Source organism: Vombatus ursinus, unplaced genomic scaffold (genome assembly GCF_900497805.2).
Source record: "Vombatus ursinus unplaced genomic scaffold, bare-nosed wombat genome assembly UNPS02014973.1, whole genome shotgun sequence".
NCBI classification, from domain to species: Eukaryota; Metazoa; Chordata; class Mammalia; order Diprotodontia; family Vombatidae; genus Vombatus; species Vombatus ursinus.
The window spans coordinates 13,079,820-13,103,250 of NW_020954751.1; the positions used below are offsets into that span (position 1 = coordinate 13,079,820).

Consider the following 23,431-nt stretch of genomic DNA (forward strand, 5'->3'; position numbering starts at 1 on the left):
AGGATGAAGGCCTGGCCCCACCCTGACCTGACATAATTTGTTGTTTGCATCCCAAGTTGGATTCCAGGTGTGTCCTTGGGAGTCAAGACAGATGCCAGTCAATCTGCACTAGATTGGGAAACTGCTGGGGCAGCTTGGACCCTTGTAAATAAGCTGACCCTCCTATCTTCATAGTCTAGCAGTTTCCAAGGGAAAAGAATGCTGCTTTTGCCATCTTGATTATTCATATTTCTCCTTCTCTGACACTCTATTTAGATGGAGATTTCTATTTCTCCTCTTCTCTTTGTTGCAATTTCATAAATATGTAAGTTGTTTGAATTGTAAACTCTTTGTGGTTGGTTAGGGTTTCACATGCATGTTCATTTTTCTTGTAATAAATCTAGTTGCAATGCAATGCCTCATGAACTTGTGATGTTGTTTTTAGTTAACAATACATAAAGGTAAAGAAATAACAAAATCATTCATTCTTGAAGTTGCACAATATAGAAACCTTCTCCTTTGCTCCCTATATTCAAAAAGTTGTTATGTTTTGTGAATTCTATATCCACCACATCTGTCTCATTTCCACTTCCACCATCTTAGTTCATTCATTACAACTAGGCTGGGCCATTCAAAAAGCTTAATTACCTCTCCACATTCAATATCTTCCCTGCCCCAAGTCAATTCGCACCATTTCCTATTAATCTTTAAATTTAACCTCTGATTATGTGACTGGCCTGCACAAAAACCTTTAATAACTTATTTCTATTTACTGAACAAAGTTCAGACTTCTCAAGAAGGCATTTGAGGTCCTTTATAAAGTGGTCTCAAGCCTCTTTTCCCATTGCTAACTGACGCATAATCTATATTCAACAATGGATTATTCATTCCCTGCTTTCTTGGCTGTCTTTGTTCATGCTGCTCCTTCTTCTAGGAAAGTCAATCTCATCCAGTCTTCCTTATCCATATCTTTACCATCTTTCAAGAGTCAACTTCTCCTTAAGATCTTCCCAGGTGTTCAAATGTGATCTCTCCCTTCTCAATCTGAACTCATAGAATACCTTCTGTTTCTCTTAAGGCATTAATTGCATTATGACTTATTATTTGTGTTTGTTTTATCCTTCTTACTAACCTGTGTGTGGGACAGAGACCACTACTCAAATTCAAAACAAAGACTTAGTTACCTTGAAAGCAGAAAGAGTTTATTGCTTTCTCATGAGAAAGGGTACTGCCCCTGGTCACCCTAATGGTGCAGGCTTGGGAGTGCGAGTATGTATAGAAAGCAAGGCTTTTTTATACCCTAACTCGAGTTCCCCTTCTCCCATTGGCTGGGCTTCAGGGGGCACAATCTATTCACGGAAATCTTCCCCAGCAAGAGTACACATTTGCCAGGAGACAAGAAAAGGTGGGAAGTCTTGCAGTTTAGGTTGGGGGGATAGGGCTATTCTATTGTTTCTGCTATGTGCTTACAAACAGGGTCTGAGGGGGTTTTGACAAGGTCAGAAGGGAGTGTGTTTCAATAATACAATTAAATTCCTTGAGAAGGCCATCTACACCAGGTGCCTCCAATTTCTCTCCTCCCACTCTTCTTACTATCTGGCTTCTGACCTTATCTCTCTTCAAATGAGCAGTGATCTCCTAATGGCTGCCCTTTGTGAGAACTATTAACAAGAACCATTAACCCTTTAAGGAGGCTTCACTTCTGAGAGATCATCTCTCTCACCCATAAGATTCTTGATGAAAGGGGCTTCTTGAAGAAAGGGGCTATTTATATCTTCTTATCTCTATTCCCCACAGGCAAAATGCCTTTAAATAACAGGCACTCAATACTATTTGTGGAGTCGAATTTATCTACAAGGTCAAAAAGGAGTATATAAAGGTCTAACCAAAAGAAAACCAAAAGGTCCACTCAAAAGAAAAGCTGATTGAATATTAAATGTTTACTTTCTAAGAAAGTATCAAAAGTTATAGAATATACTTGATAAATACTTAGTGAACATTAGTTTTGAAAATATTTATATAGTGCCTGCTATGTGCCAGGCACTGGGCTAAGCCTTAACAAATATTATCACATTTGATCCTCACAACAACCCTGGGAAGAGGTAAGTGCTATTATTAACCCCATTTTACAGCTGAGGAAACTAAGGCAAGAGGGTGACTTGCCCAAGGACTTGCAGCTAGTTCAGTTAATACATATTGGAACTCAGGTCTTCCTGACTTGAGGTCCACAATTTTATCCACTGCACCACCTAGTTGTCAATTCACTAAGCACATTAGGAATAGCATAATACTAAAAAAAAAAAATTAATTTAGATTAGCTTTCATGTACTAACTCTTTCTCATCTCTACCTGTTGTCTTCTCTGGCTTCCTCTAAGTCCCAACTAAAATCCCACCTTCTACTGGAAGCCTTTCCCAACCCCTCTTAATCCTAGTGGCTTTCCTCTCTTATTTCAAATTTATCCTGTATATAGCTTATTTGTACATATTTGTATGCTGTCTCTCCCATTAGACTGTAAGCTTCTCAGGAGCAGGGATGGTCTTTTGCTTTTCTTTGTATCCCCAGCACTGAGTACAGTGCCTGGCACATAGTAGGGGCTTAACAAATATTCAGACTGACTCCAGGTCAAACGTTCTGTCCCCTGCACCACCCAGCTGCCCCTTATAGAGTAGAATCATAGGATTTAGACCTGAAGTGAGAAATCATGAATAATTAAGATGGAAAAAGCACCAGAAAAGCTTTTTGATGAGAGGAATGTCATGTTCAAACTGTCAGATGATTTTGGAGGAGAGTGAGACTGATGACTTTGCACAACTCTGCCTCAACTAAATCCAATTCACAAGCAAGTCAAGACATCACCCTTGTGATGTCATTGGTCTTGTGAGAAATGATCTCTGAGAATCTCTCAGGAATGAAGCCTCCTCAGGGAGTTAATCATTTCTTGTTCTGTTGAAACACTTGCAGCTGGTTGACCTTGTCAAGAAACAGCTTTTCAACACATCTTGTACTTTATCAGACCTCCTCCTCCCTACTCTAAAAACAAAAAGAAAACCTCTCACCTTTCCTTGCCCCCAGGCAAGTTGTCAAAGTGTCTTTGTTCTCTTGTTGCTGGGGAAGATTTACGAAAATAGATTGTGCCCCTCTGAGGCTCAGCCAATGGGCCAAAGGGAGGGGGTTAGGATGGGCTATTGTGCTAGGATCTATATAAACCTATTTTGAACAAAGCACTCTTGTGCTCTCTGGCTGACACCATTTTGGGTGACACAGGGGTGTCCTTTCTAGAGACAGCCAATAAAGCAACTTTCCTTTTTGCAATTCTTGTCAGGACTCTGATTCAAATTTGGGTAGGTGGTCTTTTGTCCCACACAGTCTTCTTCAAGAGATAAGGACAAACAACAATAAGCAAACAAAACAAAAATAAAAAACTGCATGGATCCCAGCGGGGGAATAAGAGTACATTTCTCGTTCTCACAATATAGAGGAAAGTGATGGTAGAACTCCAGAACCACTGGAAACAGAAAAGTCCCTGAAATCTCATGCTGTAAATGTAGGAAATGCTGAAGGCTATGGCAGGAACTTCCTAATAGATCTCTCACCCACCAGTCTACTATAATTATGTTTCTAAAGTATGTCTTTCCTTTGTCTCATCTATATTGCTTCTCTGTTTGAAAATCTGTACTGTTTCTTATTGCCTCTAGGATGATGTGCAAACTCCTTAGCTTGTCATTAAAAGTTCTGCAAAATCCAGCCTCCATCTACCTTCGCAGATTTCTCTTCCATCTACACTCATTGCTTTTCCCTGACCTCAGCATTCCATCTTCCACCTGTGTTTTGCAAGATTCTCTAGGCCCTTGACATTCCTCTGTTTCTGGAGCTTTCTTCGACGCTCAGTTCAGGTGCTCTCTACTACAGGAAGCCTCTACTGATTTACCTGATGGTGAGTATTCTCTCCTCAAATCATGTTGTATTTACTTATTGTTTTGTCCTGCAGTAAAATATGTGCTCCTTGAAGTCAGAGACAGTATAACTACAGTCATGTTGCCAGTGCACAGTGCCTGCTGTGTAGGGATGCTTAATAAATGCTTGCTGAAATGAACTGAATTCATCAAGCAGGACCTTGATGCTTAGGCTATTCTGGGAAGATTCTGATCTGGGAAGCCAAGGGGGCAGAGAAGCAGGCATGAATACAGCAAGCACTGCCTCCCTCCAAACAGATCTAGAGGATGTACCAGACTGAATCCTGAAATCTAAGAAAAAAAAATTAGTGAATACTTTTTTTCTTTTAAATTTTAGTTTTCCAGTCCAGGTTAGCATGGGGAGATACAGAAGTCTATGGATAACAGGGATGAGGTCTGTCCAGAAGTGCATTGCATAGAATGCTCCAGCATTCTAGTTCAGGGAGAGGCTGTGCTCCAGGGCAAGAGGGCATCCTAGATCCAGTAAGGAGGGTCCTAAACTTGTATAAGGTGCAGGAACAAGTGCCGTCTGGTTGCTCTGTAACTTACTACCCAGTTTTGGGTCACAGATCCAGGGCCACCTGAGGAGGTGACCTTACCAAGGAATGATATTCCAGGGCGTGTAGGGAAAGGGTGTGGGGTCACAGGCCATAGGCTGTGTACAAAGTGATAATCAAGTTCAGAAGCAAGGAGCAGCTATGTGGTTTAGACCTCAGGAGCAGAGCAGGGTTTCTGTTCTGCCTTTTAGCCCAGTCTGAAGCCTACAAAGGAATACAAGCAGGTCACCAATCCCAGCCCAAAGGGAGGCACAGAGCTCTGTTACTTTGTCACTGAGCTTTCTAGCAGGCTGACAGTGACTGAATCCAGCAGCATCTACTGACACTCTAAATAAGGCAAATCCACAGGTCTGTTGCTCAAACCCAAGTAGGTGCTTGCGGACCAGAGGGGGCAGAATCAGACTTTCCTGACCACTATCGAGCACTGGAAGCTTGCACGCTCCCAGTCTGAGCTGTCTCTGGGACCACAGAATAACACAAAATCAAATATACCATGAAAGCAGCAGCAGGACCAGTTCAGACATTCCCTCCAGAAGTACGCAGAGCTTGCCCCTAACATAAAGTTTGTTTTAAATTTTTTTAAATTTTATTTTCTATTCTGAATTCTCTCCCTCCCTTCCGCCCCTCCTCCCATCGAGAAAGTAAAAAGATAATACTCATTATACATATGGAGTCACCTAACATAAAGTATGAACTCAGATACTAGGCTGGAAGAATGAGCAAGTTAAAAAAAAAAAAAAAAAAAAGAAATCCCAACATAAAAAGCAATTATGGTGACAGAGACACTCAAGACACAAATCCAGAAGAGAATGATTCCAAAGCATCTAGAAGCAAATCCTCAAGAAAAACACTGCGTGGGCACAAATTCAATTAGAATTCCTGAAAGAGATGAAATAAGAATAAAAAAAAAGTTTAAATGATTTTATAAGTGAAATGACAGTGTCAGATACAAAAACTGAAAAGAAAGTGACAAGACAAAGAATTGGAAAGGGAATTAATTGCTTGGCACAACAGGTACAAAACCTTGCCCAAGCAACAATTTCCCTGAAAATTCTAATGGACCAAATAGAAGTTAATGACTCCATGGGACAAGAGATATTTAAACAAAAGACTGGAAAAAAAAACACAGGAAAATGTAAGATATCACAGCATATTCTGGTCTAGAATTTAAGATTCAAGAAGTCTGGCTCAGCCAAGAGTCTGTGAGTGTTTCAGATTTGTGATATAATCTACTGCATTTCAAAAATGTTTTTAATTTTACTGTTTACCTTTAAAATCCCTATTGAATTCCTGCACTAACAATGAAAAGATAATGAAAAGTAGCTGGTAAAAAGTACTTCCAAGGATTAAAAATTGCTTTTTCCTAGCAATAACTTTACAAAGCTTTTCTTCCTCAGTGCATGTAAAAACAGGGAATTATTTGTCAGTTTTGAGGATAACTATGATTTGAAAGGGTTCAAGTTTTTGATATAATTTTGAGATGACAAAAATAAAAATAGTTTGAACTATATCTTATTTTTTACATCCTACCTCAACCCCTAATTGAGAAAGAAAGACAAAACCCCTATTACAAATATAGTCAAGCAAAACAAATTTTCACAATGGACATGTCTACCCAAAAGTATATCTCATTCAACACTGAGTTCTTCACCTCCCTTTCTGGAAGTAGATATGTGACAAGTGAAAATTTCTGAGACAGACTTTCTGGGTAATTTATAATCAATTTTATTAATTATTGTTAGCAAATTATTAACACATTGAGGTCAGTTGACCCTTTGGGGAGCCAAAAGACCCTTCTTGAAGAATACTATATGTTTAAAAAGCCTTTGGAAAAGGGTATGTCCCTGAGGGTGGAAATCAACTCTGATCAGTTAACAATCAAGGTGGACATGTTAACGAGGTGAGCAAAAAGTCTTCAGCTTCTCTTTTGGAGAATGTGACCTAATTATGAGACTCAGCAATCTGGATAAAAGACTCTATCAGACCTTGCAGGTTGGTTTTCCCCTTCATAAGCTACAAGTCACCCTAAATTCTAAGGAAGGTTCCAAGGACTGACAAAGGCTTATTTCCTAAGGGCAAGATCTTCCTTAGACTAGATTCTGTTGGTAAGGTCTCCTAGTTGGGTGTAAAAGCACATACCCCAAGGATTTGGGCAATCCCATCTATCAGCAATGTACTTCAGAGGCTGACTGAATAACCTACAGGGGTTGATTTCTGAATGAGGAAATAGAATGAGAAAACCATAGTCCTAATTTAATAATAATTTCTCTCAGATAACGTGTTTCATCGTTAGTCCTCTAGAGTCATGGTTAGTCATTACACTGATCACAGTTATTAATTCTGTCAAAGGTTTCTGTCTTTACCATACTGTTGTCTTTGAATAAATTGTTTTCCTGGTTCTTTTCACATCACTCTGTATCTTTTCACTTCAGTCTTCCCAGGTTTCTCTGAAACCATCCCCTTCATCATTTCTTACCACATAATAATATTCCATCACATTTACGTACCGTAACTTATTCAACCATTCCCCAAGTTATAGGCACCCCCTCAGATTCCCATTCTTTGCCATCTCAGAAAGAACTATAAGTATTTTTGTATATCCTTTGAGTTTGTTTTGCTTAGGACTAATTCTTCCCCTATCTACTGTCCTTCTAATTCTTCCTCTTCTTATTTTCCTATTAAGTGAAATGTATTTATGTATCCAACTTTGTATGTATTCTTCCTTCTTCTGACCAGTTCAAAGGAGAGGTTCAAGTATCAGCTACTCCCCACCCCAATCCCTCTTCTTGTCTGTTTGAATGTCTACAAACCCTGATTATGTGAGATAATTTCTCCTAACCTTCTTTTCCCTTTCTTAAACCCCCATTGTATTTTTCTTCCCTTCTTTCCATTCTTCTCTTAGCATCATCAAATTGTAATAGAACAACTCCTAGGCCTTATCTAATTAGACTCCTTTTATGACTTCTGACGATGACAGCATTAAGAGGGAACACATGTATCACCATCCCATATTTGAATGTAAGCAATTTATCCTTGTTTAGTCCCTTATTTATAGCTTGTGCTTATTTTTTTATGTTTCTCCTAACTCTCATGTCTGAACTTAAAATTTTCTACACAGCTCTGTCTTTTCATTAGGAATGTTTAAAAGTCCTCTATTTCATTAAGGGTCCCCTTTTTTCTGCTATCATACTTAGTTTTGCTGGGTAATTTATTCGTGGCTGTTAGCCTATAACCTTTGCCTTCTTGAACATTTTATTCCAAGATCTCTGTTCTATTTTTTGTAGTGGTGGTTGTGAAATAATTTGCAATCCTGACTGATTCCTACTTGCCTTTTCTTCCTCCCTGCTGCTTGAAGTATTTTTTTTCCTTTTACCTGGAAGCTCTAGATTTTGGTTATAATGTTCCTGGGAGTTTAATATAGGAGTTTATTTCAAAAAGTGACTGATGGATTCTATTTCCACTTTGCCCCCTTGTTCTAAGAGATCTGGGCTGTTTTCTTTAAAGATCTTTTGAAATATGCCTAACTCTTTTTTGATCATGGTGCTGAGGCAATCTAATGATTCTTAAATTTTTTTTCTCCTGTTTTCCAGGTCAGTTGTTTTTTGGTTATGAAATACCTTACATTTTCTTCTATTTTTCCATTTTTTTTTTACTTCGGTTTCATATTTCTTGTTTCATGAAGTCATTGCCTTCTATTTGGTCTGTCCTAATTTTCAGGGAGTTTGTTTCTTAGGTAAGGTTTTGTGCCCGTTATGCCAAGCTATTAATTTCCTTTCCAATTCTTTCTCCCACAACTCTCATTTCTTTTCCGTTGTTCTCTCTAGTGCTGTCATTTAAGAGAAAACATTGTCTTCAGTTTTTAAAAAACTCTTGCTTCATCTCTTCCAGGAATTCTAGTTGAATTTTTGTCAAGCTGTGTGTTTGTTTGTCTGTGTTTTGAGGCTTTGTTTGTACGTGTTTTGGAATCATTCACTTCGAGGTTTGCATCTTGGATGTCCCTGTCACCGTAATAGCTTTTTATGGTGGGATTCTTTTTATTTGTTTGCTCATCTTCTAGTTTACTATCTGACTTCAGACAGATGGGCACTTCTGAAGGGAAGGTCTGGGCTTGTCCTGCTTTTGCTTTCTTGGGTGGTTGTCATTCCAGGATCTCAGGAATAACTCAGCCTAGGGACCTACAAGTTTTCAGACCACCAAAGTGGTTTGAAGGGCAAAGTCTGACTGCTGCCCCTCTGGTCTGAGCTCTTCAAGTTACTGACCTGAGGTTGGGTCTGAGCAATAGTACACTGCTGCTGAGTACTGCCATTATCAGCCAGCTGGAACAGCTCTTCTGGTTCAATGGCAGAATTGCAAGTTTCCCTTAGGTCTAAGATTCCTTCACTGAATATTCCTCTGTAGGCTTCCATCTAGACTAGAAGCTGGAACTGAGAACCAGCTCTGCTCTTGAGGTCCAAGTCACATTTCTGCTGATGGCTTCTGAATGTGCTCCTTCTCAGTATACTGCTCAGGGCCTTACACCATTCCCTACCCTGGAATGCCACTTGAACACATATCTCAGTTGGCCAGGCTTATAACCTGAAACTGAAGTAATATGCAACAAAGCTGCCAGTTGGCACCTTTCATCCATGTGCCCCGATATGGGTCTAGGCCTTGCCCTGGTGTACAACCTCTCCATCTGTAATGGTGTGCTCTTTGCAAGGCATGCTCCTAGCTAGATCTAGTCTCCAGCAGATTTCTGTCTGTCTCCCTATGCTGACCCAGGCTGGAAAAATGACTCGTGACCTTTTCTTGGGATTTCTCAGTCAGGATTTGATCTGTTAAATTTTCTAGGTCTGTTTGGAGGAGTTGGGGGGGGGGGGTAGCTCACTGTACTACTTTTGCTCCTCTGTCATCTTGGTTCTACCTCCTGAAAATAAATAAAATTAATATTGAAAGTGCCCACCTTGTAAGCAAGTTGTGTTCCATAGTTCTTTCTGAAACTTGAACTGTATTCTCCCATAAAATCTATGTTATAAGAGAGGCAGCCAGTGATGTAATAGATAGAGCTAGGCCTGGAGTCAAGAAAACATAAGCTCAAATCTGGCCCTGGGCAAATCATTTAACTTTTCCTTAGCTGTAAAATAGGAATAATAATAGCACCTACTTTGTAGGGTTATTGTAAGGAGAAAGTATTTGTGAAAGGCACTTAGCACAGATTTTTTCATTAAATCTGATTTAACTTTAAAACCCACAGCTCTGCTTGATACAAGTACCATCATAAACACAGTTCTTATATTTAGCAGTCATAACTTGAATAATTTTAGGATAATGAACAGTAAGGGACAGAGATTTGGCTGAGGTAACTTATTTGGCAAAAACCAGAAGAGGACTAAAGAGGATGTGCTTGGATGAAAAACACTGCCTGAGATGGAATTAACTAAATTATAAATAAAAAATAAGGAAAAGGGTTCGAACTCTGAATGTTGAAGATGAAAGAGTATTGGATTTGGAGTCGGTCAGCCTGTGGATAGATTTCGGGGGGGGGGGTGTCGGTGAACTTGGATGATTAAATAAAAATTACATTTTTATTTCAATATAAATGGTTTGCTTTGTAATCCCATGTATTTTATTTTTATTCACTTTAAAACAATATTCTGAGAAGGGCCTATGGGTTTCAACAGCCTACCAAAGGGCTCCATAAGCCAAAAAAGGTTAAGAAGCCGTAGACTAGATCTTTAAGGCCCTTCTCACCTTTAAATTCTATGATTGCCTGTGAATAGAAGAGACATATGAGGAAGTTGTTGTTGACTCTGGTTGTGCTGTAGCTGGTCACTAGGTAAAGCAGCAGCCCTGGACAGCTTGCTATTTGTTGGAGAGGAGTGAGAGGAGTGACAGGAGCCAAGGAGTGCATGGTTCCTTTACAAATCATAGTATTCAGAGCTGAAATCTAAGACAATCTCCTCTTTATGCATGTGAGAAAACTGATGTCCATTAAGGCTAAATTAGGTGTTCTTTACCTGAGGAATGTTCTTCCTCTATGGGAAACACCACGTATCATACGCCCCAATTTTAAAGGTACCATCAGGTAATATTATAGTGAAATAATGGTAAGTGAGAGGAAACTACAGGTAATTTGAGGAAGGAGCTCAGTTTTGAATCTAAATACAAAGGTCACATTAAATTACTTAATATTTTAAGCAATTATTCAATGGTAACAGATGTGCTTTTGACAGACTTCATGCTTTTGATGTCCTCTTTCTTTGATGTCCTTTACCATTATACATGGGTTTTAAGATATCTAATGTTTTATAAGTATCATAATATTCTCTTCAGAGAAATGAGACGATAGTCTCCTATACGTTGATAATGTTAAAGGAATAGAAATTCCTATATAACAATAACTATTTATATAAAGGCTAGCATAGAATGATCACTAGACAGGAAATTCCAAAAGTAACTTTTTAAGCCTCCAAAGAATTATCTACATTTGGTCAGTCTTTGGGAGTTTTGGGGAATGACATAAATGTATGTATTTCTTTTTGGATTATATTTAAGAGCAGTGGAGCCATAAAGTCAGGATGCCAGGAATTTGACAATATCATCCATTCACTTCCCAGATCCACGATCTTCCAAACCAAGTTACTAAAAGCATTCATTCAACAAATATTTGTTATAATTGTTCTAGATATAAGATTCAGTGGGAGACAAAGACCAAAATAAAACAGTCCCTGCCCTCAGAGAACTTACATAAAGGGAAATACACACATAAATTAACTACAAAGTAATTTGGCAAGGAGAAAAAGCTTGAGTTGGGGCAGATGCCAAAGAGGTAGTACCTGAACTGAACTATGAAAGAGAAAAGGATTTGGAGAGATGAAAACTAATAGAGCTGTGCTCCCAGAACTCCAGATGTGAAGCACATCTGCAGATGCATAGAGGTAGAATGAAATGATAAATTTAAGAAACTGCTAGCTGGTCAGTTTGATTCAATATTGTGAAAGGGAATGTCAAGTAATTCTGGAACGCCATTCAATGGTAATAGAATATTATCACTGAATAATTGTTTAAAATATCAAAGTATGAACGGAGGATGCTTTAAATGCTAGTTTGAAGTTTGTATTTTGTTCTAGAGGCAATGGGGGCCACCCGTGTTTTTTGAGCAGGGGAATGATCTGGTGTGACGCTTACTCTGCCTTAGAACAATTATTCTAGCAGCTATATGGAAGACATACGGGAAGGGAAAAACTGGAAGCAGGAAGACCCATGAGGAGACAATTAGAAAAACTTCGGGTGAGAAGTGATTAGGCCTTAAATTACGTGGGTGGTCCGCTAAAGGTTAAGGCCAGCCTCTTCTCTCCCCTAGCACCTAGGACACGATAGGATCCTAGTGAACATAAAGTGTTGCTGTTTCTGGCCGGCGGGCCATCAAAGCACTTCACAAGGCATTTTATTTGGCTAATGAGCTCATCATAAGCCACCGCGTATTACAGGCGCATTACATTTAACTGTTCTTTCACGTCTAAACTTTCCCTCGCTCCTGCAGTTACCAGGACTCACGCCTTTCACTGGCGCAGTCCTCTCCCCATCACATGCTGAACTCCTCCTCACTGCGGGACCCAAGGGAAGGCAGTCATTGCACGGGCCTCTACCGAGTGCCCCCTCTGCTCCAAGCTAACTGCTGGGGATTGAACGTGGGCAACAGCCGCTCTCTGCCCTCCTGGAGCTCACAGTCTAAAGACAACATGTGAACAGCCCCGTACAGACAAGGCACATACAAAGCAGCAGGAAGGCAGGCCGCTAGGTGGCGCAGTAGATAGAGCGCCAGGCCGGAGTCAGAAAGGCTGAGTGACCCTGGGGACGGCATTTGACCCCGTTTGCCTCAGCTTCCTCATCTGTAAAATGAATAGCAGAAGGAAATCGCAAACTGTTCCAGTAATTTGTCAAGAAAACCCCAAATGCGATCACGTAAAGTCGGACACGACTGAAACGACTCAGCAACAACAGCACGTAGGTAGTCTCAGAGGGAAGGCACCGAGGGCCTGGGATGACCCCGGGTCAGAGTTCAGAGTTCACCCTCTCCCAGCTGTTCTCCCTTTCTCACCCCGCCTCCCACGCCCCGCCTGCGCGAGAGGATGGGGAGAAGCGCGCGTTCCTTGTGAACTGAGGCCGGAGGGAAGGGCTCGGACAGCGGCATGCGGAGCCACGGGCTGGCCCGAAGAGGGCAAAGGGACCCCTCTTACCGACGAACGGGAAGCGAGTCATGGCGGCAACCTCAGTTCTGCCCAGACGGAAACGGAAGTGGCCAGGATGGGGCGGGAAGTGGGGGGGCATGGGAAGAAGGGAGCAACAGAGACTGGGTCAGGGGCGGGTCCTTCCGGTTTCCCGAAAACCCCCGCGGCCGCCGGCTGGATTGAAGGTGAAGCCGGGCGAGATGGCGTTCTGCGCCCCGGGCGCCTATCTGACCCACCAGCAGAAGGTGCTGCGGCTCTACAAACGGGCGCTCCGCCACCTCGAGTCCTGGATAGTCCACAGGTGGGGACCGTGCCGGGGGGAGGAGAGGAAGGTACGGGGAGGCGGCCTCGGCACCTCAGGTCAGGCCCACAGTCCTCCAGCTGCGGTCCGTGACCTACTGCCCAAAAAGACCAAGCGTGGGGGAGGACAAGCCCCCCGTGACCCAGAGAAGGGCTTGCCGGTTGACTGACTGACTGACTGACTGACTGACGGACTTTGTCCTCCCCGCCCCCATCTCCTGACTGCCATCCCTTCTCCACACCCACCTTCCCCTTTGAGTTCGTAACCTGGGGTGCAGGGTGCCCGTGGACAGCATTCAGGCGGTCTGTGAACTTGGACAGGAAAAACATATTTATTTTTACTAATCTATGGTTTCCTTTGTAATTCCGTGCGTATTCATGTTTTTAAAAATATTCTGAGAAGGGGTTCATAGGCTTCACCAAGGCACCCGAAAGTTCAGAACTCCTGCCGTGTATTAGGAGACCTGAACTGGGACCTAGAGAATAGGCCTCCCAAGACAGCAGGAGGTTGGGAAGAAGGTAAAGGAAGGGACATTCAAAGAGATGAAGTCTTAGGCTTCCCATGTATTAATCCCCTCCCCCACCACCAATTTATACTATCAGTATTCCCCCAATTAAAAAAAAAAAAGATAATCCCTGTAACACATAAGTGTAATCAAGCAAAAGAAGCCCACACATTGGCTATGACCACAGATGCCTAGCTTATTCTTCATCATTGAGTCTGTTACCCGCTGTCAGGAGGTTTATCATCAGTCCTCTGGAGTCCAGGTTGGGCTTTGCATTGATCAGACTTCCTCAGTCTTTCAAAGTTGATTTTCTTAACCATATTATTACTGTATAATATGTTCTCCTGATTCTCAGTTCACTGCCTAGGTTCATAAAAGTCTTCCCATGTTTCTCTGAAACTACCCCTTTTGTCATTTCTTAAGTTGCAGTAACATTCCATTTTATTTATATGCCAGTTTGGCTATTGCCCAATTGATGGGTCCTTTTGCAGTTATTTGCTACAACAAAAAGGGCTGCTTTAAATACTTTTGTACATAAACATCTTTTCTCTCTTTCTTAATCTCTGGTATATAGATGTACAAGTGCTATTGCTGGATTATAGAGTGTACTACATCTTTCCAGGATGGCTGAACCAATTCACAGTTCCAGCAACAATGCCCTAGTGTGCCTTGTTTTCCCCCAGCCCCTTCAACAATTATCCTTTTCTTTCTTATCTTTGGCAGGTTGATGAGTTAGAACTCCAGAGTTATTTTGATTTGCATTTTTTAAAATAGTGATTTGGAGCATTTTTTCATGTCTGTTGGTAGCTTGGATTTCTTTCTTTGAGAACTGCCTGTTCATATCCTTTGACTGTTTATCAGGGAATAACTTTTGTTCTTTTATACTTTAATCAGTTTCAGTAGTCCTTGGATATTATACATTTTTCAGAGAAACTTGCTCAAAGATTTTTTCCCCAATTTCCCTTTTCTTCATGGGAAATAGTTGGTACTATGATCTGCCTTCTCCCTCCAGAAGGAAAGCTGCTGTGTCACCTGCTGTGTCAGGGTAAGGAGGGGTGGGATATCACAGGACTTTTGCCAATTTTTAAAGGGTTTGTGGAAATACATACACGTTAGGGAAAGGAATTTAGCAACAAATTTAAGAGATACAGTTTTATAGATGTTAATCTTTATACTTCCCAGGGATGAATATCGGTTCCAAGCTTGTTTGCTGAGAGCTCGGTTTGAAGAACATAAGAATGAAAAAGACATGGTAAAAGCCACCAAACTGCTTATGAAGGGTGAGGAAGAATTTTGGGCTTATCAGCATCCTCAACCATATATCTTCCCTGATTCCCCGGGAGGCACTTCCTTTGAAAGATATGAGTGTTACAAGGTAGGTCAGAACCCCTGGTATAACTCCTCACCCTCTACTCCCTAATTAGATTTCAGAAATAGGAAGTATTTGTTTTATATGGATTTTCTTAAAGAAACTTAGTTCTCCTCCTGTCTTTCTCATCTGGAAAAGAAAAATAGTTATCCTTTCCACATCGTGGGAGTTAGGGGCACAGGCACCCCTGCAATCTAGAAACTTTTGAATAAAATTTTTTGGCTTCCTCTTGTACCAGAGAAGAAGTCTGAATTTTTTTAGGGGGGTGTTTAAAGTACATTATTGTAAAATATGGGTTGATAGTATATAATACCACACATATATTTTATGCATTTCTGAGTTTCTAAATTTTTTGTTGTTTGCTGACCTTCATGTGTCATCTGCAGCTTCCACAAAACTCCCCCAAAATTCCCATTTAATTTCTTATGATGACCCATGATATATCAAAACCATCATGGGGAAAGTCTCAATGTGGAAGGGATAACTGTAGTTCCATATGTTTTCTCAACTTTTAACTAACATTTCTATTCAGATTTCTTCCTCAACTAGGTTCTGTGGTCCTATAGAAAAGAGATTTGTTTTTTCTTTTTCACTAAGTGAAAAAGCCTCTTAGGTTAATAATTCATTGCTAGGCTTGCTGAAGTTAATTTATTTGGCTTGACTATCTAGAGTTACTAGCAAAAGGAGTTATTAGTATTTATAAGGCCTTATTACCAAATTTAGGAGTTTTGGAGAATAGAAGGAAGGAGATGGAGTGGTATTCGTTCTGTTTGACTTAAGGCAATTTTCTAGCTCTTGCATATAGAGGCCATACACTTGGACATTCCCATTTGTCTCTGGTCTTCTGTTTCACCTCTGTCTATGGAATAGATGCAGTCTTACCAATGGTACTAACTTGATTATAAGAAATGCAGGTACTATCCTACTACCAGCATCAGAGAATCATGGAATTTTAGAATTGAAAGGGACCTCAGCAGCCTTCTAGACCAACCCCTATCCAAAAGGAGTTTGTGCCATGACATACTGACAATGGCCACCTGCCTTACCTCTGCTCAGAGGCCTCCAGGGAGCCACCCCGCCCTTGCCCTTGCCCTTCCCCTTGCATTGTTCATTACCAGTGTCATATCTCAGAACCTGTGACAGCCATCCTCTTCTGATAGGTTCCTGAGTGGTGCTTAGACTACTGGCATCCGTCTGAGAAGGCGATGTACCCTGATTACTTTGCCAAGAGGGAGAAATGGAAGAAATTGCGCTTGGAAAGTTGGGACCGTGAGGTGAGTGGGCATGCACCCCTGGGGAGGGGGGATGCATGGCTCGTAGAAGAAGTCATGTGGAGAGGGGCTTGGGAGACAATTAAAATAGCCACTATTCCCCTAACTTCGTACAGTAAACATAAGAGCGTAGATTGAAGACTGGAAAGCACCATGGGGAGGCATCTAGTTTACCCCCTTATTTTGTGCATGATGCACCTAAGACTTGGAGAGATCAATCAGGAGAAGTTGGGGCTCCAGGGTTTGAAGTCAGCAGACCCAGCTCTCTCCCTGGTACTGAGCATTCAAGATAGTGTCAGTTTCACACAAATTCTTTATCTTATAATCTGCATACATTTTCATCTCATGGGGAGAGGGGCTGTGAAACACAGCACCATGGATCTGGAGGGGCTAAAGTGGCCGAGTCTAGCTCACATTTTTACGGAGAAGAAAACTGAGATCCAGGAGGGGAAGTGATATCCCCACAGTCACCAAGTAGCAGGAATCACAGGCAGGATGTAAATACGCCAGGGTCTCTGGCTAAAGAGCCCACCTTCCTTCCAGTGGACAGCACTGCCTCTTCAGAGAACTGGCCTGGGGCTGAGTGAGTTTTGTCTTTCTCCCCTTTGTAGCAGTGACATCCACACAGCAGACCCTCCCAAAGGCCATCCTGGCCGGGCCTGGCAGTGCCCTGCTCACTGCCCTTTCCAGCTGCTCCATGTGGCCTCCCCAAGTAAAGGAAGTTAGCCAGGCTGTCTCACCAGGGTAGGGGATGGTTTTGAAAGAGCAGGGGGATTTGAGGGAGCAAGGCAGCCAGGAAGTTAGTTTTGCTCTTAGTGTGCATTGAGGCAAAGTGTCTAGAGCAAGGGAGGTGACAGTCCCGCTGTACCTCAGAGTGGTGTATTTCATGCTGGGCGCTGCATTTCAGGAAGGACATTAACAAGTTGGAGTGTGTTGTTAAGAGGAGAATGACCAGAATTGTGAACTGGCTGGAGCTCATGCCATAGAGACCTTTTGAAGGGACTAAGGATATTTATTCTGGAGAAGAGCTAGTATTTGGAGGGCTAGGCTGTGAAAATAGAGCCACCTAGCTCTTGATTCTTACATCTGGTAGGTGCTTAATAAATTTTAAATATAAATGAACTAGGAACCAGGTTTCATTTGTATACAAGAGGATAGTGTTTTGTGGGATATGCCTCAGCATTCACATTTAGTTTGGGAAAGATAACCGGTTCACTCTGCCCCTCATCTTGTGTTTAGGAGTACAAGTTTGGGCTGCGGCAAGCAGGAGCAACTTAATGAATTGGGCTTTTGCGGGGAGCTTATACAGGAAGTGGATCTCTGATGATTGCTTATACAGGAAGTGGATCTCTGATGATTGCATAGCTTAGGCTCATTGCTTGGTGATGATCTTGGGGTCCACTAGAACTGTGCTGGTGCTTGAAGATAAGAGCCAAGAGGGTCCCCGCAGTTTTATGGTCATATAACAGCTGTCTGCTGCAGGACCCAGACAGCAAGGGAAAGCAGGGTATTGTTAGTTAATATTTAGGGAGGTTTAGGCATCTATATTAACAGACTGTTTGCCAAACACATTACTTTCTAATGCTCAGTTAGATACAGGTTGGTGGCATAGTGGATAGAATGCTAGATCTGAAGTCAAAAGAAGACCTTAGTTCAAATGCGGCCTTAGACTTGTAGTACTTTGAATAACCCTGGGCAAATCAACCTCTCTGCCTGCCTTCATTTCTTTATCTGTAAAATGGAAAGGCTAATTCAAAATATTTGTAAACTATTTTTACAAACCTTAAAGTGCTATGTAAATGCTAACTATTATTGTTTTTTGGTGGCATAGAGGAAGGGAGAGGTATGTGGAATTAGAATGAAGATATGCTGTCACAATTTTATCTGACTGGAATTGGGCATCAAGTATACTTTCTCTGCACTGCTGCTTCCTTGGCAATGGGAAGATGCTTTTGTTTAAAATGTAATTGAATGAATAATATTTTTTTTTTAATTAATTAACTTTTAGTTTTCAACATTCACTTCTGTAAGCTTTTGAGTTTTAAATTTTCTCCCCCTCCCTTTCCAAGACGGTGTGCAATCTGATGTAGGCTCTACATATAAGTAATATTCTTTGCTGTGGATATAAAACTAAAAAACAGGGGACTAAAGATGGCCTAGTCTTCCGAATGTTGAGAATGGGATAATTTTCTTTTGTGAAAAGCTGTCACTTTTCATCATATTGGTGGTATTGATTAGTTTTGTCAGTCAAATTCATTTAATTGGTCTTAACGTAGTTTCCCCTCATTTATTGCACAGGTTCAGCAGCTGAAGGAGGAAACTCCACTTGATGGTCCTAAGACTGAAGCTCTGCCCCCAGCACGAAAGGAAGGTCATTTACCACCACTATGGTGGCATATTGTCACTAGGCCCCGAGAGCGCCCTTCAGAATAACAATCACACACTTTAAACTTTCAAGTGTGTATATTGAGTATGTAGATACACATGTACTTGACATAATAAAGTTACTAATCTGATGTTACTGACAATTGCCTTTTTCTTGTATAGAAAAAATAATTTCCTTTGAGGCTTGAATTTAGTAGGTTATAATTTGGAGGGGCATGTATGAACTCCAAAGAACTGAAGCTACGGAAAGGTTTGATCTCTAAAGTTTGCAAAGTTGAAAAGTTCTATTATCCTTACTTATAAAAATGAGGCACTGATGTTATGGATGAATGAAAACAACATTGACCTATCCATAATAGAAACATGCTTTGAGTTCTCCCAATTGCAATAGTTTTGTGGTAGGCTTAGGACCTTTTTATAATAGATAATATGGTTATTCTAGCTTTGGAAGTAGTTCTTTTTGCAAAGCTAATTGGCTGAATCCAGTGACCTCCCTGGCAGTCTGGAAACCTATGGACCCCAACCCCTTCTCAGAATATTTAAATAATTTTAGGAAATGGCAAATTGCAGTTAAAAGTTAGGGAAAATAAGGAGCTATTTTTCCCCCATCCCATTTAAGCTGAGATTTCCAGAAGTCGGTGGATCCCAGATTTAGAATCTTTGCTCTAAATGTTCAAGCTTAAAGTTGGCTTTGTGCCTTAACTGTGATCATAAGCAATCTTTGAGCTTGATAGGACCAAAAGGATCACTTGATCAGCTTTCATTAAAGAATTAGTTTGTTACCATTAAACTCACAAACATTCAACTAATTTTTTTTGTTTTATAATGTCAGAACTTTATTTTTTTCATGCAAAAATATTTCTGCATTAGCCATACTCCAAAAGAAAAAGGAAAAAATATTCAGCTAACTTTTCAAGTGAGGATCTGAAAAGGGCTTGAAGAATCAAACCCCCTCAGGCTTGTAAGAGTACTACAATCTATTATGCTTTTTTGCTGTCCTCCAAAATTAATTTTGGCCAATGACTTGAACAAATATGAAGGTTTGAATAAAGTGAAGTACAGGATTTTTCTAGCCATTCTTTATTTATAATGTATTCTGAAGCATTTGTTACAATGGAAAAGAGTGACACAATACAGCAACTGTTCATTTATATCAGTTGAAAACAAAAATCTGCACAGGGAGAGGTCAACTCTCAGTACAAACTAGCAACTAAAGAACAATAATTTATACCATTAGAAACATTTTTAAAATTTTTAGCTGTGACACTGCTTTTACAATATGCAAAAACACAAAACAGTAGAACTATCCGAAGTGTTTTGTCACATTCTTTCTACGTTGAATTTGGCAACATTTTATATTAAATTTTTTTTCAGATTATACTAACGTTTAAGAACTAAACAAGTGAAAAGCTGTACTCCAGTACAGTTACATCCATTCATTTCCAAGGTTTAAAATACCACTTTACTATGTTCATTCTCTTGCAATGGTTTTTGCTTTAGCAAAACCTATCAAGCATCATATGCACAATGCATCAGCTACTTTTATTCAATCAAGATTGGTGGGCTAGAACCACAGGCACTACTGTTGATTATATGCTGTAATAAGGAGCTTGTTTTTCAAAGAAAGTAAAGTTTAAATAGTTTCTAATAAACATGCCATTGCTTTAAGCCATAACATAAAAGTGTCAGAAGCAATCACAGCAGTGTAAAGTGTTATTATAGAACAGTGACTGTACAAATACATTAAGTCTTACATCCAATGCAGTAATGTATCAAAGCATATGATGGTGTCGTCAGATATTGGAGCCAACAAAAGCTGCAGCATTTGGGTGGAAACCAGCAGCCCCCTTTTGAGAACTTCATTTGGTGAACTGTTAACAGTTTCCAAGTGTGCAACTTGAATAACTGACAAGCCTCTTTTGCCTCCAACCCAGTCTTAAACCCCTTTTCCTGTGGCCCCCTGAGTTCTGCATACCTTGCTGGCTTTAAAAGATGGTTATTACAGCAAATTGGTTTCACTTGAAAAACAAAACAAAACTCAAAAAAGTCTTTTTTAATTAAGAAAGAACATTCCCAAAAAATATATCACCCAGAATACAAAAAAGACAGTGTAGTGGTCAGGCTCCCAGTGACTATGCATCTTTGTTCCTTTTCAGTATTCAGGATGAAGCCAATTCACTGTCTAAGAAAAACAAGCCCCCTGAAATAGAACACACCCTTTTGCAAGTTGCTAAACTCCAAGCTGGTTACCCTTGCTAAATCCACTCAAGTATCCTCAAAATATTTGGGCTTCTCAATGTACCCAGCCTGCTGGGCACTTGTACATAAAAGGCATTTGATACTCTACCTAAGAACTCCCTGCTATCATTTTTAAATGCTTTCACATGTTAAAAACTGCCTTACCCTTTTGGATGTATTTGGACTCAATGAAAGCATGAACACGACAGAAGAGAAACTGAGTAAATCAATCTAAGTACACTATTGAAGCAGCATGCATATGACTAGGAGAGGCTGCTGTGTGGGGTCAAGAGGAAATACGGGAAAAGAACAGTGAAGTCCCTAAACACCCTACCTAAACAAACACTGCAATCCAGTATGGCTTCGGATGCATTTACCATGAAGCTAACAGTAATTCAACCTACTAGGCTACTCTCGGGGAACAGCATCCACTATGTTAATGGTGTTTCCCACCCTACCTCCCCCCTCAGCCCAACACAGCCTATCATTTCCAGCTTTATTTCATCTGTTATATTGCTTTTCATCTAGTTACTCTGCTTTTCCACACAAAACATACTTAAATGAGGCCATGTTCATTACCCATTTTATTTGTACATTAAAATAAGTCCAATTTATTGAATCCACACTATCACAATGCATCTACAAAAGCTTGCAAAAAAGCCAATTATTAATCCCTTTGCTGAAGTTTGCTACTTTATGATTCTCCCCAACCCCCCCTCCCCCAGTTATGCATTTAAAATTTTACAAAGGCTTATAAAAAAGTTATGGGATTTGGCACCTTCAGAAAAATTAAAAGGGAAACTTAAGAACAAAAATATGCAGAAAGTTGTCGATATTTACAAATTAAAACACCAATAAAGATTATGATGGTTACTTATGCATGTGTTTTTAATTCTCTGTGTTTTATGATATATAGTACTTTCAAAACAATGCTCTGATTTTGAGTTTCCTACAAAATCTTTTGTTTGATTATAGATTGGAATGAATCAAAACAAATTTAAGGTTTTATTAAACAGTTCATTTTCCATTCATTAGAACCCTGGCAGTATATTCTTAGAAACCTTAAGATAAACGAGGGGCCGATCGATCATTTGTCAGTGTCTTCTTCAGTTTTACACCACGGCGAATGGCATTCAGCATATCTTCCCCTTGCAGGGTATCCCCGGGGCTCAGATCTCCTGGGTTGCTGCACTCTGGGGTCTGGCCAGGGGAGCTAGCGGCACTTGAACGATCCCCTTCTGTTTCGTCATCCTCTGTTTCCGGAGCACTCTGTCTCTGCTCCTCCGAGACGCTCGGCTTCGGGCCTGGCAGTGGTGGGTTGACAGAGGCTTGACCACTCCACATGGAGGAGGGCATGCTAGTGCCACCCTGGGTGGTATCACCCACAGAGGGTGACTCTGGGCTGTGTTCTCCATGCCCCTCAGGCCCTCCCTGAGGACTTGGTAGTGTACCTGGTAGGTCAGGGACAGTTGGGGTTTTGACGGGAATCACAGGAGTCTTGATAGGAATAGGTCCAGCCCCGATGGTTCCCCTTCGTACAGAAGGTTTAGTAGAAGGGGTCCGTCTGATGGTTGCTACACCAGGAGTGACTATCGCAGGTCCTAAGGTAGTGGGGAGACCAGCGGTTGAAGCTGGGCGTTTGGCCTGAAACATCCTGCGATAGGACTGGCTAATGTCACTGTTTCTCGGAATGGTAGAGGATTTGTCAAATTCCTGCTGTTCTGTCTCCTGGTCACCACTTACAGAGAAATAATCATAATCTGAAACTGATTAAAGTGTTTGCATTAGGAACACCGAAGAGGGTGACTTTTTTTAAACTAAGGAGCCAATGGATGTGGAATTACTGATTATCTGGCACCATGACAGGAAGTATGGTTCAGCTGGGCAAGGAATTCAAAGGCTGAACATCCTAATCCCAGTTCTGTAAATGGACTTCAGTGTAACCTCTGGGAAACACTTCATTTCTCCACTTAATTCCCCTCATAAAAGTGGCTTAAACCTACAAACCTGTCTTAGAGATATCACTATCATCACTACTATGAAATACTAAGTAACACCCACACTAACACCCATTAAGTCAAACTGAACAATAACTAGCAATTATATAGTGCGTTAAGATTTAGAGAGTGCTTTATAGATATCATCTCATTTGAGCTTCACAACCCAGAGAGTAGGTAGTACAGGTATTACCAGTGCCACTTTACAGATGAGATAATTTAGATTCGGATTAAGTCACTTGCCCATGTTCACACAGCAGTATGTGTCAGAGATAGGATTTTAAGTCAGGTCTCTCCCAACACCCAAGTCCAGCATTCTTTCTACAACACCTTGACTATTGGTTAGAAGAAGCCAGAGCTGCTTCAGGCAAGGAGCAGATCCCACAGAAGTCATTTTAGACTTTTCCTGACTCCTGTCCTCCCCTCTGGGCAGCTAGGTGATAATAGTACATACAGCACTGGGCCTGGAGTCAAAAAGACTCATCCTGAATTCAAATCTGGCCTCAGACACTTACTGTGTGACCCTGGGCAAGTCACTTAACCCCATTTGCCTCAGTTTCCTCATCTGTCAAATGAGCTAGAGAAGAAAATGGCAAACCACTCCAGTGTCTCTGCCAACAAAATCCCAAATGGGGTCACGAAGAGTCAGACATAACTGAAAAAC

General features: G+C 40.9%; 3 protein-coding genes across 10 annotated transcripts in view; 1 reads left to right on the forward strand and 2 right to left on the reverse strand.

The window, feature by feature from the left end:
• Positions 1-12,795, reverse strand: part of LOC114030685 (putative deoxyribonuclease TATDN1) — a 50,847-nt gene extending 38,052 nt beyond the window's left edge. For 2 of the 3 annotated variants that reach the window (XM_027845543.1, XM_027845540.1), the window contains exon 1: positions 12,711-12,795. Coding sequence is in view for 1 of the 3 variants with exons in the window: in XM_027845539.1 (XP_027701340.1) it covers positions 12,711-12,732 (22 nt within the window). In the remaining 2 variants the exon portion in view is untranslated. The remainder of the gene's footprint in view (positions 1-12,710) is intronic. The other variant, XM_027845539.1, reaches the window with a different exon arrangement.
• Positions 12,785-18,668, forward strand: LOC114030686 (NADH dehydrogenase [ubiquinone] 1 beta subcomplex subunit 9-like). Its single transcript, XM_027845545.1, has 4 exons — positions 12,785-13,002; positions 14,690-14,882; positions 16,037-16,150; positions 18,446-18,668. The coding sequence occupies exons 1-4, from the start codon at positions 12,800-12,802 to the stop codon at positions 18,578-18,580; spliced, it is 645 nt and encodes a 214-aa protein (XP_027701346.1). The 5' UTR covers positions 12,785-12,799; the 3' UTR covers positions 18,581-18,668.
• A 928-nt stretch (positions 18,669-19,596) lies between these two features.
• LOC114030682 (metastasis suppressor protein 1) overlaps positions 19,597-23,431 on the reverse strand; it is a 226,735-nt gene continuing 222,900 nt past the window's right edge. For all 6 annotated transcript variants that reach the window (XM_027845536.1, XM_027845534.1, XM_027845532.1 and 3 more), the window contains one exon: positions 19,597-22,536. In XM_027845536.1, coding sequence (XP_027701337.1) covers positions 21,833-22,536 — 704 coding nt within the window. In that variant the 3' untranslated portion in view covers positions 19,597-21,832. The remainder of the gene's footprint in view (positions 22,537-23,431) is intronic.